Source organism: Sordaria macrospora, chromosome 1 (genome assembly GCF_033870435.1).
Source record: "Sordaria macrospora chromosome 1, complete sequence".
NCBI classification, from domain to species: Eukaryota; Fungi; Ascomycota; class Sordariomycetes; order Sordariales; family Sordariaceae; genus Sordaria; species Sordaria macrospora.
Window position 1 is genome coordinate 3,020,479 of NC_089371.1, and position 15,982 is coordinate 3,036,460.

At 52.1% G+C, this 15,982-nt stretch overlaps 5 protein-coding genes across 5 annotated transcripts; 1 reads left to right on the forward strand and 4 right to left on the reverse strand.

Moving 5' to 3' along the window:
• Positions 1 to 481: 481 nt before the first annotated feature.
• Positions 482 to 2,075, reverse strand: SMAC4_05748 (uncharacterized protein). Its single transcript, XM_003346163.2, has 4 exons — positions 1,857 to 2,075; positions 1,257 to 1,428; positions 955 to 1,092; positions 482 to 799 (listed from the first exon to the last, which is right to left on the reverse strand). Exons 1-4 carry the CDS (start codon positions 1,892 to 1,894, stop codon positions 599 to 601), a joined length of 549 nt encoding a protein of 182 aa, XP_003346211.1. The 5' UTR covers positions 1,895 to 2,075; the 3' UTR covers positions 482 to 598.
• A 331-nt stretch (positions 2,076 to 2,406) lies between these two features.
• SMAC4_05747 (uncharacterized protein) lies at positions 2,407 to 4,606 on the reverse strand (the record flags this gene model as incomplete). Its single annotated transcript, XM_003346162.1, has 4 exons — positions 2,407 to 3,509; positions 3,602 to 3,818; positions 3,919 to 4,248; positions 4,487 to 4,606. The coding sequence occupies 4 exons, from the start codon at positions 4,604 to 4,606 to the stop codon at positions 2,407 to 2,409; spliced, it is 1,770 nt and encodes a 589-aa protein (XP_003346210.1).
• Positions 4,607 to 6,206: 1,600 nt separating this feature from the next.
• On the reverse strand, positions 6,207 to 8,902 carry SMAC4_05746 (uncharacterized protein; the record flags this gene model as incomplete). The annotated part of the gene is made up of 4 exons (XM_003346161.2): positions 7,968 to 8,902; positions 6,603 to 7,384; positions 6,357 to 6,554; positions 6,207 to 6,291 (listed from the first exon to the last, which is right to left on the reverse strand). The coding sequence occupies exons 1-4, from the start codon at positions 8,085 to 8,087 to the stop codon at positions 6,207 to 6,209; spliced, it is 1,185 nt and encodes a 394-aa protein (XP_003346209.1). The 5' UTR covers positions 8,088 to 8,902.
• Positions 8,903 to 9,275: 373 nt separating this feature from the next.
• Positions 9,276 to 12,086, reverse strand: SMAC4_05745 (uncharacterized protein). Its single transcript, XM_003346160.2, has 3 exons — positions 11,653 to 12,086; positions 9,851 to 11,579; positions 9,276 to 9,792 (listed from the first exon to the last, which is right to left on the reverse strand). Exons 2-3 carry the CDS (start codon positions 11,556 to 11,558, stop codon positions 9,671 to 9,673), a joined length of 1,830 nt encoding a protein of 609 aa, XP_003346208.2. The 5' UTR covers positions 11,559 to 11,579; positions 11,653 to 12,086; the 3' UTR covers positions 9,276 to 9,670.
• Positions 12,087 to 12,137: 51 nt separating this feature from the next.
• Positions 12,138 to 15,690, forward strand: SMAC4_05744 (uncharacterized protein). The gene is made up of 2 exons (XM_003346159.2): positions 12,138 to 13,178; positions 13,259 to 15,690. The coding sequence occupies exons 1-2, from the start codon at positions 12,776 to 12,778 to the stop codon at positions 15,127 to 15,129; spliced, it is 2,274 nt and encodes a 757-aa protein (XP_003346207.1). The 5' UTR covers positions 12,138 to 12,775; the 3' UTR covers positions 15,130 to 15,690.
• Positions 15,691 to 15,982: the final 292 nt, after the last annotated feature.

Genomic DNA, 15,982 nt, shown 5'->3' on the forward strand with positions numbered 1-15,982 from the left:
TCTTGCGGGTTCGGGATTTCTTTTGCCATTTTTGTTTTTTCTCTCTCTTTAGGTTGTTTCATCTCTTTTCTTCTCTTCTACCAGCTTGTCGTTTTGAGATACCACATACCCAAATTTCATGTTTTCATTTCTCGTCGTTCTTTTTGAACCCTGTTTCTATCACGGCCTTGTCTGAGACAGGGATATTTGACAAGAGCAAGGCAGACGCACTCGCCTTCTTGATGGGAAAATACGTTTCTTCGGTTCTTGTTCTTCTTCTTCTTCTTATAGACTTCATGACTACCGTGTAGTTATGAGTCTTGCTAAGGACTTCCGAATCTGGGCAATTCATTCGGGTCTGTTTTGTTTTTTTTATTACTTGGACGTCTTTCTCATGTGCCTTGGGTTCCTTGGGTTTGAGTGATATGATTGATGTATGAGGTGATGAGCATGTGGTTCTGGTTACGGCGTTCAAAACTTGACTATGTAGTTAAATTCACGACTTGTTATACGACATCGACCACTTCCCCTTATCCATGTACATGATTGACCGCGTTGATTGGTTTTCTCCATGCTTCGTGCCCTGCTGAATTTCATGCAAGTTCACCGCATCCCCTATTTACATCTCGCCACACTGGGCAATCACAACATCCAAGTTCGGCACGTCCTTGCCGCGATATCCAGTCTTGGTGTTCTCCATCTTCCTGACAACATCCATGCCGTCAACAACCTTACCAAACACGACGTGCTTACCGTCCAGGAAAGGGGTCGGGACGGTGGTGATGAAGAATTGCGAGCCGTTGGTGTTGGGGCCGGCGTTCTGTTGGTTAAGTTGTGTCAGTTTTGACGTTCGTATCAGTAGGAAGGAGGGAAGGAGGGAAGGAGGGAAGGAGGGAAGGAGGGAAGGAGGGAAGGAGGGAAGGAGGGAAGGAGGGAAGGAGGGAAGGAGGGAACAGAAGGAAGGGGGCTACTCACAGCCATAGAAAGCAACCCAGGCGTATCATGCTTCAGCAAGAAATTCTCGTCCGCGAAGCTCTTGGTTCCGTAGATGCAAGTCGACCCCGTGCCATCGCCGTTGAGGAAGTCACCGCCTTGGCACATGAAGTTGGGGATCTTTTTTTGTTGTTCTTCGTTAGCTTTCTTTCGGAACATTCATCACCAGCCAACTTTGTTTCCTGTCTGTTCCTCACAAGCTTGACATATGAAAATAAATCGAAAGAGGGAGGAAATAAAAGAAGGGAAAGGGGGGCCAAAGAGGAAAAAAAAAAAAAACATACAATCCGATGGAACTTGCTCCCCTTATACCCCTGCGGCCGACCGAGGTTGTTCTTGCTCTCGCCCGTGCAGAACTGACGAAAGTTCTCGGCCGTCTTGGGGACTACGTCCGTGAACAGCTCGAAGGTGATGCGGCCGAGGGGCTCACCGCCGAGGGTGATGTCGAAGAAGACTCTGTTTTTGATGATGAGTTAGTTTACATTGATGGGCTGGATATTGGTAGCAAGTGACCTATGGCGGGGAGTGATGGGTGTAATTATAGGTCATGCATGACAAGTGAGGTGAGGATGTGTGGCGTAGACTCTTCAGTTGATGGTGGTGTAGTGGTGATGGTGGGATTAAGAGCAGAAAGATGAGCTAAAAGCTCAGACACAAGGTGGTAGTTGATGTGATGATGGAAGTGAAAGCCGTTTGCTTGGTTATAAATTGAGATGAAAAGCAGAACATAACGAAGTCGGTAGCAGCATGTAGGTTTTTGAGATATGAGATATGATCTGGCAGGATGATACCATGGAGTCGACTTGATGAGGAGAGAGGTACAAGGGTACCTCTACTCGATACAAACGCAGGTACTAACGAACAAAAGAATAGCCGTGACTTACAGCGGGTTGCCAGAGGCAGGGAGGACTGTGGGCGCCATCTTGCGGTTTTGTATTCGGTCAATTGGTTTTAGAAAATTAAATTTTAGGGTATTTTGTTGAGTTAATGGTCTAAGATGTCGATCGGGTCGATGTTTTGGGTGGTGCGCGTGGAATTCGTCGTGACAATTATCGTCTGCTTGTTTCTATGTTGTTAAGACCACAGTGAGTTTTGCGAGGGAGAGCTTGAGTGTTTACGCAATTCACGGACCCCAGTAATTCTTGAGTTGTCTGGCAGGTGCCAATCAGCCCGTGCCAGCTGCCAGTAGTGAATGTCGTCCGTGAAGATAGAGCTGTCTCTTGTCAACTTCCTCACTTTCCCTCCTGACACTCGAAAAGTATCAGCTCCAGCATGTTGATACGAGCTCATTGGACACTTCCTCATACTTAACATAAACTTTTTTTCTCAATCCTGTCCATAAAGACTTCTCTATATCCCAATCCTAACTTCCCAGCCCCTACGAAAACACAACAAAGCCACGCCAACCAAGAACTTCCCACCGACACCTGCCTCTCAACGCTCTAAATACCGCTTTTCCATAGTCCTCAACACCATATACGAAACAGTCGTAAACAGAAACCCAAATACACATCCCAAATCGCCCATAAACTCCTCCCCCACCGCCTTGATCACCGGTCCTCTATACCACTCCTGCGCAATGCCCATCGCCACGCCTACCGCTCCTACGCAAAATGATGCAATCGCCGCATACCCAGGCGGCAACCTCTTCGCATCCGTATAATCCTCCGGCTTGTACCCCCTCACCCCCCTCCTAAACATATAATGCTCCGTCAAGGAAATCCCCAAGTAGATCGAGATCCAGTACGACATCGCCAACAGCAGATTCTCCAGGTACGTCGAAAACTCTGCATACGCTGGGATCGCAAAGGCCGTGTATCCCACTGTAGAGATGAGCGTCCACAGAAAGCGCGGCACGCGCTGTGTCTTCCGGCCCAGGGTTTGCACGGACATGGAGACGGAGTAGACGGTTGCAATATTGGTCCCAATTATAGACAAAGCGAGCAAAACGATGCAAAAGGTCCCGAACCCTTTGCCGACGTGCGGGATGAGGACGTGGCTGAACACGCCACCTAGTCCGGCCTCGTCGTACGCCTCCTGAAAATCGGGCCGGTGCACGGTAGCTGTCATCACGGCCGCGCCCAGCAGCTCGGTGAACACGGTCGGGAAAAAGTTACCGGCAAAGGTCCACCAGAAGATTGCCGCGCTCGGTTTGGGGTCAGCCGGTTGGTAGATGCTGTAATCGGCCGCGTATGCCGCCCAGCCCGCGGTGAAGGTGTAGACAGAGGCAGCGAAGGAGAGGACTCCGGACGCTTCGGCGGTGCCCGTGCCAAGGGGGAGTAAAGGGTCGAAGTTTCCCGAACGAGCAAAGACTCCTAACACAATGAGGAGCACGACGAAGCAGGGAAGCCAGCTGTATCGCTCATAGGTGTGGACGAAGCGGTGGCCCATGGTGCAGATGACGAGGGTAGTCAGGGAAACGATGAGGATGCCGGCCCAGCCGGGCATTTTGGGTTGGATGGCGTGGAAGAGCTGGGCGCCAACGACGGCGTTGATGGCGGAGGAGGCGACGCAGACTGCCAAGTTTATGAGGGCGGCTGTGGAACACTGAGAATCAGTAATCGGTGCCTGGGGGCAAGGTACATGTATATGGAAGACAGAGAAAACGGGGGGCAGGAAACAACAGTACCAAGTTTGGCCCCATGATAACCAAAGTAAAACCTCGACAACGGGATCTGTCTCAACCCAAACACCGGACCAAGACTCGAGAAGAGAGCAACAGGTAAGCTCCCCAGGAAGTTGAATGCTATAATCAGTATAGCCGCATCGACGAAACCCAGTCCGTAGGCAGCAACGGGCAGGACCCCCAAAGTGAGAGAAACGAAGGTCATGTTAATGGAAAACCACTGGTCATTCGTAATTAGCGATATCCTGTCTCTTCAACACAGTTCAACCTGAAGATTCAATGTCATGATACGAGCGAGGTAAGGCGAGAAAAACACTAACCGTGATACCAACAGTCATCGGCTTCCTCGCATCCCTCTCATCGCTCGGCAACCGCTCGATTCCTCGCTCTTCGACGCCCCATCGCCCCGTTATTCGGTGCAGTTTCGCGTAGATGCTGTTTCCCGCATAGAACTCTTCTTTGTGAACCACGTTTTCGTTGTTCCTTGGTGGGTCGATGTCGCCATTTTCAACTTGGACTGCAGCTTCATCTTTCTCTGATGCCGTCGCGGAAGACTGTCCGAGGTCGCTCTCCCGTGTTGGTTGCTGGTAGATGTGGACTCCCATTTTGGAAGCGCGCCGGTCAAAGGTCTTTCGTGATGTGACCTTGGACTTTTGATGTGAAGTGATGTTGAGGCTGGTATGGTTTCAAAGGAAGTAACTAACTGTCTCCATATGTCCCTGGTTGGACAGAGGGAGGATCAAGTTGATATATGTACCAGCTCTCCTCACTGACTGATTGCTGGCAACACAAAAGACTAGAAACCGGGCTCGTCCTATCCCGGCTTTGGAACCCGGGGGCTAGGTAGGTAGATAGGTAACCAACGAAGACAGAAAAATGCTCCCATACCATAGTAGTAAAACTGGTACAACGGCCGCCGCCACGCCCATGCGTAGAGTGGTAGTCGTGATCCCAGCCAGTACCACCACTCACCCTGTTCGAGACCCTCGTGTAGCCATATCGAGACATGGTAGCTATGCGTTGCGTTCTTCCTTGCAAGCACGCGCAGATGAATAGATGCCACTGGTCAGCCCAGGATTTCATTGTAGTGCAGCAACGAGGGACGGCATATCTGCTGCTTCTTCTTGTTCTTCTTCACGGACCCCGCTCCGTGGTAGCATGATTGCGGCTCGCATTTGCTCTACGCGGCTTGAGAGCAGGTGGCCGGTGGTCGGGTATGAGGTGGATTGGGGTATATCTCGTGGGAGTGGCGGTACGATATCAGGCAAAGAAGCTCTATACTCTACTAATCAGCTCTTTACCCTTTAAGCAACCGCGTCGTCAGTCTCTGACCATCCCTAGCGAGCTTCCGGTCCATGATCTTCATTGCACCACGAACCTCGAAACCCATCTCGGGCGGGCTTTTTCATCATTATTCCTCGAGAGACTGTCATCCTCAAGGTCGGATTCCAACAACAACAGAGTTGTTTTCTCTCCACTACGCTGCAACATGCGGTCAGATAGAGAGAGGCAGAACTTGAGTTTTCAATAGGCTGCAAATCCAGATAACTTGCAAGGTCCAGGATGGTGAATTCGGAAAATATGGTTCAGTGTAACCGCACGCACATACACCTATCTCATATTGTTGAGATGGTTTTCTGCCGAGGAAAACGAAGTGGATTTTAACTTCTCGGCTCGGACTCTGATGAACGGTTCTACCTCGGACTTTTGTAAATGTTTCGCTGTTTTGGGTGTAACCGGTGGCATTGCATCGTATGCAGCCGGGAGTTGAACCTTCTTTTTCAGGAGTCGCTAAAGATGCCGAGAGACGGGACGAGGAGCAATATAAATGCCGTGACACTCTCTCGCTGCATATTTCGAGCAAAAATTGCAACATTCAATCAGCTACAGGATATAGGTTGCCATGATAAGGAGTCGGTGCGATTGGATCTTGACTTGCTGAGTCCGAGGCCCTGGATTTCAAGCTTGTGAGCTCGTCAGAGACGAAGTGATCATCGCATGTAAAGACAGAAACAAGACATGAAAGACCATACTCACAGCAATTCCGGCACAAGGCCTGATAGCGATTTTATGAGATTTCTAAAGACGTTCGAACTTCGCACCTAGGTATCTGGAGACCATGCATGCCTCGCCAATTTCTAGAAATATATCCATCTGCCTTCATCATTCTCTTGCAAAATCTCATGCGCGCGCACCTCTCCCTCCGCTTCCCCGCTCATCGCAAACCTATAATCTTATTCCTCCTAATCGCTTTTCCCATCCACTCTATCTCCTCTCAGCCATCTTACCAAAGAGGCCAATTTCCTCCATTCATACCATGGCTTATCCGTATGTAAAGATAGCTAGTGGGAGACCTGAGAGACCACATAGCATCGATGAAAGCCTACCTCACATCTAAAGAAAAGTGAGAGTGTCCTCTTTGCCAAACAGCAGCCTCTCCCATACCCTCATCATACCGATATTGGTTTAGGGGGTATGTATGGCCTGGGCAAAGCTGCTGTCAATCACGGAGCCAAACCGCCAGTTCAATGCCCACGGACAGATAGGGTACGCAGCTTCTAGTCAAGGCCACCCAGATTCTCGTCCATGAGGGCAACATGAACCTGTCTTACCACTCATATTCGCCATTGGCCTTATGGAAGACGTATTCCTTGCCGTTGACAGTCAAGACACCATCCTTGAGGGTGCACTTCCTGTAGAAATTATCAGTAACTGTTTCCTCAACTCACGTCCTCCTCCAAAAGGGGGAATCACTCACCACTTGTTCTTGACGCGCTGGACCTTGTCATACAGACAGAGCATGATCCAGCCACTAGCCTCATCCTCTTCGTCGTCATCATCCCTTTCATCCTCAGGGTCATCAAGGTCCGAGTTGATAGCGTCTTCATCGAACTCATCGTCATCCTCGTCATTTCCATCAAGCTGATTCGCACCGGCACCGCGAGCAGCGGCACGGCTCCTTTTGGTGGATGCAGTACCACGAGACTTGGTAGCTTCCTTCAACGGAAGCATCAAGCCACCTCCTTCCCTCTCCTTGGCCCTTTCCAGGAGCTTGGCGTGGAGCAGGTTGTCGATCTCGACGCGACCCATCTCGACAGGGTTGCCGTCCGCATCGCGACGCATTAGGACACCGTCGAATCCGTCACTCGGGCCATCAACCTGTGCGCCACCAAGACCATTTTGCTGGTTGGGAGGCTGCTGCTGCTGCTGCTGTCCAAGCTGTCCAGGCTGTTGTGCCATGCGCTGCTGCTGCATCTGGGCGGCCATATTCTGCTGATATTGCTGCTGTGGGTTGAGCTGCTGCTGCTGTTGTTGCTGTGGTGCCTGCCCCGGGATCTGAGGCTGTTGAGTTTGCTGATGAATAGCGTTGATGGAAGCCTGGGCCTGCGATCCGTACCGACTTGCGATGGCTTGGGCAGCTCGCTGGGCGGCCATGCCACCACGAGCGGCGTTGTTGCCAGGGTAGGCGGGGTGCATCATGGGCTGCATGGTGCCCGGTTCTTGCTTGATGGCAGACTCGTTCGCCATGCCCGGCTCATTCTTGATAGCGACGCCATTGCCGTTGGGCTGGCCGCCAGGCATAGACAGGGGCTGAGCGGCCGTTTGTGGACTCACGGTCGACTGAGTGTAGTTGGGTGTTGGCTGTTGTTGTTGGGCAACAGCAGCCGCCTGCGCATTAACGGCAGCGGAAGTGCTCTGCTGGGCCTGCGCCGGCGGTGGTGCTTCAGGCTTGGGGTCCCAAGGAAACTGAGCAACGTTGAGCTGGGACAGCTTGTGTTGCCATCCCTACCGAGATATGTTAGTTACATATTATAAACAGATGATAGACGAAGCTATGTTCTGCTGCTTGATGTATAAGGATCCTAGTCCTCCTGATATATGGAAGACGAGATGTGAATATGGATGTCGGATGAGATCGCTTTCATGGACTCGAGGTTTGGGGGTGATGGAGGGTGACAGGCATTCATGACCACCAGTAAGCGGCACGTGCTGCGGCACTTGGATGGTCCAATCGGAAGCGGCGTCATGGGAGAGGGGAAGCCCCAGCCAGCCTGACTGAGAGCTTAAAAAGAGACCCCAAAAGGCCCTGGGTCGCCCGCCCCCCGAATGCTGCCTGCTCCTCCACCCACTCTTTCGCGTTGCGAAGGCCAAGGTCGCAGCCAGCAGAGGGAGCCAACGTCAGAACCCGACACTTGTCGTCAACACAACGATGTATTCCTGACGCTGGATCTCGCTCGCTCATCGACATGGTCGCAGAAGAGCAACGGGGCATACGACATGACAGGAGACGGGAATCGACATTGTGACAAGGAAAATGGGATGCGACACGGTTGAAGGTAAAGACGGGAGAAAATCAAAAATGGTCTACCTTTTTCAGTTCTTCCAGAACACTATCGTCGACGCCATTCTCCTCGAAGTCGACGCGGACAGCGTTGATCACCTCGTTGATGATGTGCTCGTAAACGGTACCGACAGTGTTGTTGGACATGGTGACTGTCTTGATTGGAGCGAGGTGACGGATGGATGTGCGTCGGTATGGAGTGCCAGCTGACTTGGTGAGGCCTGCGCGACTGCTGTTGACGATGCCTTGAGGCGAGCGAGGGGAGACAAGAGCTAGCTGCCTGCTTGCGTGCGGTTGATGGTTGCGGCTGCTCGACCGACGGGGACACAAGAGAGCCTTCAGTTGATATGACGCTTGTCTTGTTCTTCCACACGATGACGGAGACGCGTTTATGTCAGCAAACCGAACGCCTTGCTTGCTGTGACGCTGTCCGCTCCTTCTACGCCGTCGTCCTTCAAGCGCGGACTCAAAAAAAAAAAAAAAACAGCTGACGATATCTTTTTTTTTTCGTTGGAATCCAAGTTCGCGTGTATGATGAGAGGTGAGGTCTGCCTAGATGAAGGTATTGTGTGTGGAGTTGGCCTGAGTGAGTGCGATGAGGTGGTCGGGGATTCGTGAGTCGTGCGGATCCAGCAATGCGAGAAGTCGCCGCCTTTTTGGAGAGGTTCCCGTTCCCGTCCTTGAAACCTGCGCTCGGTACTTCTTCTTCCACCTTCTCACGGTTTCTGAGCCGCCCGTCAGACTGCACTCTCAAAACTTTTGGAAAGCCTCGTAGTGAATTGTATTTCTAGTTGGTAAGGCGCAATATCCAGAAGCGCTCGGTAGCGTTGCAGCAGCAGATTGTGCTGTCTTGATTCAGAGCAGATGGCGCTTCAGTATGGTAGGGTGTGGTGAAATGGGTAAGTTTAGACTGTCCTGCCATTCCTGCTTTGAAGTTTCCCCGGCCACCCCCTGCTTAGTCAGCCAGCCGCCAACCTTAACAGCCGCGGCCACTGCCACTGCCGGTCTGACGGCAACGCGCGCAAATGCCTGCAGTGAGTGCCCTGAACAAACGCTGAGCTCTCGCGCCCTGCAGCAGTTCAGCCCTGCAGCCCTGCGATCCCACACCATATGGCCGAAGACGGGATGGAAGCGAACGACATGCCCCCCTGGGAATTTGCAGAGCACCCTCTCTGGGTCAAGGGCAGGCAAGTTCATCATGTCCTGGTCAATCGCTTCATTTCAACTTTACGTGGGATCAATCCGCCTCACCGCCGCAAACGGTCTATTTTATCGCGCCGCGTGAACAACCGCAGCAGGACCAGCAATAATAGATTTCGAGACAACCCATTCATTGCTCATGCGGACTCACTCATGATATATGATTTGTTTCTTTCGTTGATTTTAGTGGTACTACCTATTCCACCCCATACAGACTTCTACAAGCTCATACTAGCAAGATTCTAAACAATTACCGTAGAGAATACCGATCTGATATGATCCAGTACAAGTGAGGGTACGTATCCCTCTTGATACAAAGTTTTTGTCGTCATAACTTCATGATCCACTCAAGACACCACCAGGTATGTGCCCGCTTCACCCAAGGGCCTCGTTCAGCCTGGGCTAGGAACAAAAGCTGTTAAGCCCCCCAAAAACGCCGTGCTAAAACGACCAAAAACAGGAGAGAGAAAAACACGAGAGAAAAACAAAACAGAACCGCTGCCAACAGAACGGGACGACCATCGAAGCACTTAACGAATTGTCATATGCTTCGACATGGTCGCCTTTGAAGAAGTGCCAGCGCCGCTGATGCCAGCACCAGATCCGGCCTTCTTCTCAAAGATCTTCCAAAATTTCAAACTTTCGTCGGCAGCTAGTAATACCGGTCAGTAAGAGTTTCAGACAACAGCTTCCCTTTTGGATTAACTTACCAGCTGTGGCGAGCATCTGCCCATCGGGACTGAGACAACTATGGAGGACACGGCTCTCGTGAGCAGGAATTTCGACATTGCGCACCAGAGTAGGGTAGCTCCAGATGCTGAGCGAGTTATCGGGGTAGCCGCTAGAGCTCACAATTTCGCGATAGTGAGGGCTCCATCGGAGACTGGTGACCTGGGAACCTGTGTCGATGCTGTTGACACGAGCACCGGAAGTGGTGTTCCAGAAGTGGATATGACGATCATAGGAACCCCCACCAGTAGCCAACAAGTTGATATTCCAAGGGCACCAAGCGAGAGCCTTGACGGCAGCCTTGTGGTTGGTCTTGGTGAATTTTGGGACAGCAAGAGAGCGGGCATCCCAAATCGATACGAGATTGTCGTTTCCGCCGGTGGCAAGCTGGGTGCCATCAGATCGCCATTCAAGACCACAGACCTCCGATGTATGCGAAACGAGTTCTGCAACCTTGTGCTCGGCGATACGGACATCGTGGTTGAACACCAGACCGCTTCGCGCACCAGTTGATAGGAGGTGCTTGCTCCAGCCCATGACACCAACCCGACTGTCGTGACCAAACATGCTGCGAATCTTGATGCCTTCGGCAACATCCCAGATCTGGACCTCACCGGTACCGAGTCCCACGCCAACGTATGCTCCATCGCCGGACCATTTCACGCTGCTCACGTACGTGTCGGGAGAGGTTTCCAGAAGGCAGTTGACAGAGCCCTCATCGGCCGTCCAGACATAGACGTTCCGTTCCAGGCCAATGGCGACTTGGTTGCCCGAGCTCCAGTCCAGCAGGTTCAGGTAGTAGTCGTCGATCAGACCCGGGGCGTCAAGGACACGCTCAGGGGCTGTAGCGATGCGGCGTCGGAACTGAGCTGCCGAGTTGGCGGCCTTCAATGGGCGGTTGTATTGCTGACGGAGATCAATGGGCTTCGAGGACTCGGGAGGAGCTGGCTTAAATTGTAAAATTCGAGTGTTGACATTCATTCCGCAGGCGTTGGCCAAGCTGTCCTGATACGCCACGGTGTTGGGAGATGGGCGGGCATAGGTCTCAGCCTCTTCGTCGTCGAGGAGGAGGGAATCGAATTCGAGCTGCTCAGTAGCATCATCTGTAGTAGAGGCGAGGGCTGTTGAGCTAGACGATTCGCCGGTCCTGGACTTTGGCCGCTTCTGATCCCGCATGTTAAGCTTTCCGGAGCCGCCATTGGCAATGGCTGAGCTTGAGCCTCTGTTGGGGATGAAGCGATCGGCATTGAGAGTAACGGTCGTCTTGATCGGCTTTGCCTTCATCTTGGTCTTCTTTGGCTTCGGGGTAGGTGCGGCCTGGGTTTGCTCCTGCACCTGAGCGCCGGTGCCGGTCAGAGTAAACTCAGATACGCCTAACTCAAGAGCTTTCTTGGGAGTCGCAGCCCCACGCGCTATGTTGGACTTGGGTGAGTCCCAGTGAGTCTTGGTTGAGGCTGCTCGTGCGAGGTGCGAGCTGAGGTTGCCGGGGTAGACCGACTTGGCGGGTGCTCGCTGGCCATCGTTGTTTGATTTGTCCTTGTTGAAGGGCGAAGAGTTGACGTTGGCATTATGGTGAGGAGAAGGGGTCAAGGGCACACGGCCGCCAGCTGTGCGACTCGAGAAAAGACCCGTATGGGACTTCTTAGGTGTTGTGATTGATGGAGTAGCCATGTTTGTTACTGTGACCATGAAGATAGCAGATATGTACCACTGTTTCAAGAACTCATTGTTAGTACACGGATAAACACACACGCACAGCTTTCCAGAAGCTGCGAGAGCTCACCGTTTAGGGGGTTTGTAGGTGTCGAGGAGTTCCGATTAACCGAAAGAGCTCCAAGAAACTCAAGTTAATGGCTCCTGGAAGGTTAGTACGTGCTGATTGTCGATGATCGGCTAATTCGGAGGAGTCCTTGGACGAGATGCGTCTCAAGTCGGAGGGGCGATCCAGTTGACTGTAAAAGCGAGCTGGTCTAATGGACTCGAGGAAGTCTGCGTTCAAGGATATGGCGCGCTGCAAAGTTTTGTCTTGTTGGTATGATTGCTTTAGGCAAATAGTTGCGTGGAATAAGCGAGAGCTTGAAGAAAGCAATCCAAGAATAGCGAAGAGCGGTAGAAGTGGTTTTCTTGCAGCGTGGATTTGTGGATGTGGTGAAGCGGAAGGAGAAGGCGGGTCGAAGATTAGTTTACTTTGGAAAGGACGACCTGTTTTGTCTGCACAACGCGGTTGTCATGGTAACCAACCTGCAATCGAACGCTTGGACCACGATTGAAAAAGGCGGTAGCGGCACACGCTCCGCAAATCTCAAAGGCAGAAAGTCAAAGGGCTTTCACAACCGTTGACCCATGCAGGCATCTCCAGGTCCACATTGAACCGACCCATCAAGGTGGATCCTTTTAAACGTCGTCCAGGCTCCGGGGTGCTCGTGCAAGGCCCGCTCGCTCCTCCAAAAGGACCACTGTGGAGTTCCGTTCCCTTACTGCTGCGTTGCGCTCGCTGCGCATGATCCTGTCGAGGACAAGCACAAAGCACAAGCCGACCAGCATGGACCGGTTTTGAACTGAATGAACACTACCTCACACGACCTCGCCTGCCTGCGATTCATAATCATCTTTAGAGAATAGGTATCACCCTGTCATTGTCATTACTTAGGAGACCTGTGTCGCCGTTTCTCGACCTCCCGACTGCTTCAAAAACGAACGACGAAGCCAACTTTTGGGTCCCCGCCCTAGCATGTAGCATTAAGCCGATTGCGACAGTCAAACGCTTCACGCTTCACACTTCACGCTTCATGCCTCATGCTTGAATAGCGCGACAACGCACACGAAAGCATCCGTCAAAGCATTGCAGTAGTCTGCCAGACAGACGACAGCTCGACAGCTCGACAGGTGCCAAAGAATCCGCAGCTATGGCACACCCTTCGACCCCCGCAGGTCACTCTCCCTCCATCTTTGGAGGTCCAACCCCAGTCATGTCTGGCGCTGGACAACCTTCGATCCCCTCGTCCATGACGACGTCAACTCTCACACCAGCCTCGGCTGCCTCTTCCAACAATACCTACATCATGCCAAATTCGCCCTTCAAGAACCGTGGTGATGGGTACCGTCCCAAAGTCACACGGACTCTGGGACAGCGTCCTGCCTGTCTCGTCAATGCATCCGTCACCTACTGCGGAAACAACCAAATCTACGCTTTCGGCGGTTTCGACCAATACACCGACGAAGTCTACAATCATGTCTTAAGGCTGGACCTGGTCAGCCATCAATGGAGCCTGGTTGACAACTATGGCGACATTCCTGGCGTCAGAATGGGTTAGTGTCACCTGGTCCATCAGGTTTATATCTTGCTATTTTGTCTCGTCTTGAGCCTAGCTAACTTTTTTCTCGAGCAGGGCACACTGCGACCCTCTACAAGGGGGACAAACTGTTGGTGTTTGGCGGCGAGAACGAACACAGAACCTATCTTTCCGACCTTATAATCTTCGATCTCAAAACCGCACACTGGACCCAGCCCCAAGTGACAGGACCGATTCCCAAAGGTCGCGCCAGACACGCGGCCGTTCTACACCAAGACAAGCTATTCATTATTGGCGGGATTACGGGTCACGACAACTACGTTCTCGACGACATTTGCTACTTGGACTTGAAAACGTTTACCTGGTCAAGGTCCTGGCGTTTTGTGGGCCGGTTCGATCATTCAGCTTATATATGGGGCGAAAGGGTTTGGGTGTTCGGGGGCCTCAGTGAGGAGATGGACAAGGTCAGCGACATCTGGTGGTTAGATCTTAAGGGAAGTCCGGCCTTCGATTCACCCCCACAGATTGGTTCGATGGATCGCTCGGGCATGGCAAGAAGTGCCATTTCGCCAAGGCCCTCTTACCCTGCAGCACCAACCCCGATTGTTGGGTCGTCTGGGTATGCCGCAAACTCGAGGACTGCGCAAGTCAACCCACCGTCGTTCCACCTCAAGACCTACGCTCCTCCCGCACCTGGTGCCATTTCGGCTCTCAAGTTTGTCAATGGCCCAAACGTGCCCTCGCAGGGACAGGGCATCCACTTCCATGTTTACTCGTCAGGCACCCTTCTGGACTTTGTTACACCGGCGGCGACAATTTCGTCCAAGGAGTGTTCATTGTCTGCTCTCGACCTGGGATCTCTCCGATGGCAGAAGTTGGCTGAGGGCCGGGAGATATTCAAGCCCGGATATCGCTGGCACTATTGCACCATGAACGAAGACGGCACCAAGGCTTGGCTGCTTGGGTGTCCTACAGAGCCAAATGTTCTGGACCATGGAGGCACTGGCCTCGAGGAGTACTTGTCCGATATCATGGAAATCGATTTGCGCCGGTATGGGTTCTTGGGAAACAACTTTGCCCCTGAACCACGAGCGGACATCACACGGCCGTCTTCGCGAGCGCGTCATATTGAACAGCCGTCCAAGGGACTTGGATGTGATCTCGCCAAACTCTTCGACCAACCCCCTGAGACTGGAAGTGGCACGGATTTTATAGTCACGGCTCTTTCCCGAGATTATGATGAAGAGGAGATCATGGGTTCCGCGCTCTGCCACGCTTCCGAATCGATGGACGGTGATCAGACCTGGCTGTCGCCGGATGTGCCCACGTCTCCTCCAATCCATGTCCATCGACTGATTCTCCAGGCACGCTGGCCACATTTTGCACGCTTATGGTCGAGCCAAATGGCTGAATTTCACACCAAGAAGATGCACATACCAGAGCCTTACAGTGTTGTTAAGGCATTCTTATACTATCTTTACACAGACCGCATCGACCCAGGCTCTGAAGAGGATGAGAGCATCACGGCCGACTTGTCAGACGTTGCTGGCCTTCTTGTCATGTCCAACATCTACAACATCCCTCACCTCCGCCTCCTTTGCGTAAACAGATTAGCAAAGGAGCTTGATGTGGATCACGCATGTATCATTTGGTACTGTGCCGGCATGGCAAACGAGGAGTGGCTGCGGAAACGGGCCGCCACCTTCTGTATGACGCACTGGGGCAGAGTAGTACGCACGCTCGGCTTCCAGAGGCTTCCAAGAGCGGCTCTTGTCGAGCTCTCTCAGGAAGTAGACATGGAAGGCCGTGTGATTGGCGGTGACGAGCTGGATTTAATGGTGGGGATCGATAGTCGTTACCATGACGGAGGCTCTGGGACGTCACACCGTAAGGAAAGCATAAGTAGCAACCAGACGCAAGTGCTTGAGGACGAGCTTGATGAAGACGAGGGCATGGAGATGTCATGAACAGCTAGGTTCCGCCTTTCTTCATTGCAAGGAATGTCTCTTTACTTTATCATTACTATCCTCCTCGTGTTTGGATTCGTTTTAGACATAAAGAAGAAGTGAAGGAAGTGGCTAGTGGGACAAGAAGGCCGGCCTTTGGGGTGACAGGAATAGGTACTGAAGGGATCACAGGCCCGCCGGACGTGTTGGGTTCTTTCAGTGCGTGTTTGTCTGGGCATAGCTGATGTGGTAGATGGACAGGTTGGAAACAGTTGGCTTTCCGTACGACGGGCCCTTCAAGCATCCTTTGACAAGGTAGCCTCCCGAAAAGAGTCGAAGGATTGGGGAAAGAGGACACTTTCCCAGAGGCATTGCAATGGCGTTGGCGTAATTAATGGGTTTTTTTTGTCAAGGCGCATGAAGACCGTTCTTCTTTCTTCTGTCTGGGGGTTAATATGATCCTTAGTTGGCAATCTGAACTTATAACCCATACACTCATACAGACTGCTGAGAGCTTGACGTTGGCTTGGTGACGAAGTGTCCAGAAGAACAACATCGACGGTTACGACCACCACCCCAAAGGTACGTAGATATACAATCTGGTAGCCCATCGGAACCCGTGATAAACCGGGCCCCTTGAACTTCAAACTGCACCAGTTTGTCACGTTAAACTATAAGTATCCCTCATTGACTCATCTTGAAAGAGCGGTTATCCATCCAATATTTCTTTGCGACAACTTGCAATGAACGTTCCGAAAGTTCATGGAGTGTAGACTGCAAAGTCGTAAAGGGCCAGAAAGACTCACGGCATGCAGCTGACCATGCCGGTCGGCAAGTCTCCATGCAGGCAGTGTTACCCACTGAAATGTTGCCG

Coding starts and splice junctions, on each gene's coding strand:
- SMAC4_05744 (XM_003346159.2), top strand. CDS start 12,776: ATGGCACACCCTTCGACCCCCGCAGGTCACTCTCCCTCCATCTTTGGA. Junction 13,179..13,258: donor CATTCCTGGCGTCAGAATGG/GTTAGTGTCACC, acceptor TTTCTCGAGCAG/GGCACACTGCGACCCTCTAC.
- SMAC4_05745 (XM_003346160.2), bottom strand. CDS start 11,558: ATGGTCACAGTAACAAACATGGCTACTCCATCAATCACAACACCTAAG. Junction 9,793..9,850: donor GCAGATGCTCGCCACAGCTG/GTAAGTTAATCC, acceptor CGGTATTACTAG/CTGCCGACGAAAGTTTGAAA.
- SMAC4_05748 (XM_003346163.2), bottom strand. CDS start 1,894: ATGGCGCCCACAGTCCTCCCTGCCTCTGGCAACCCGCT. Junction 1,429..1,856: donor CCTGCCTCTGGCAACCCGCT/GTAAGTCACGGC, acceptor CATCAAAAACAG/AGTCTTCTTCGACATCACCC. Junction 1,093..1,256: donor GGAGCAAGTTCCATCGGATT/GTATGTTTTTTT, acceptor CAACAAAAAAAG/ATCCCCAACTTCATGTGCCA.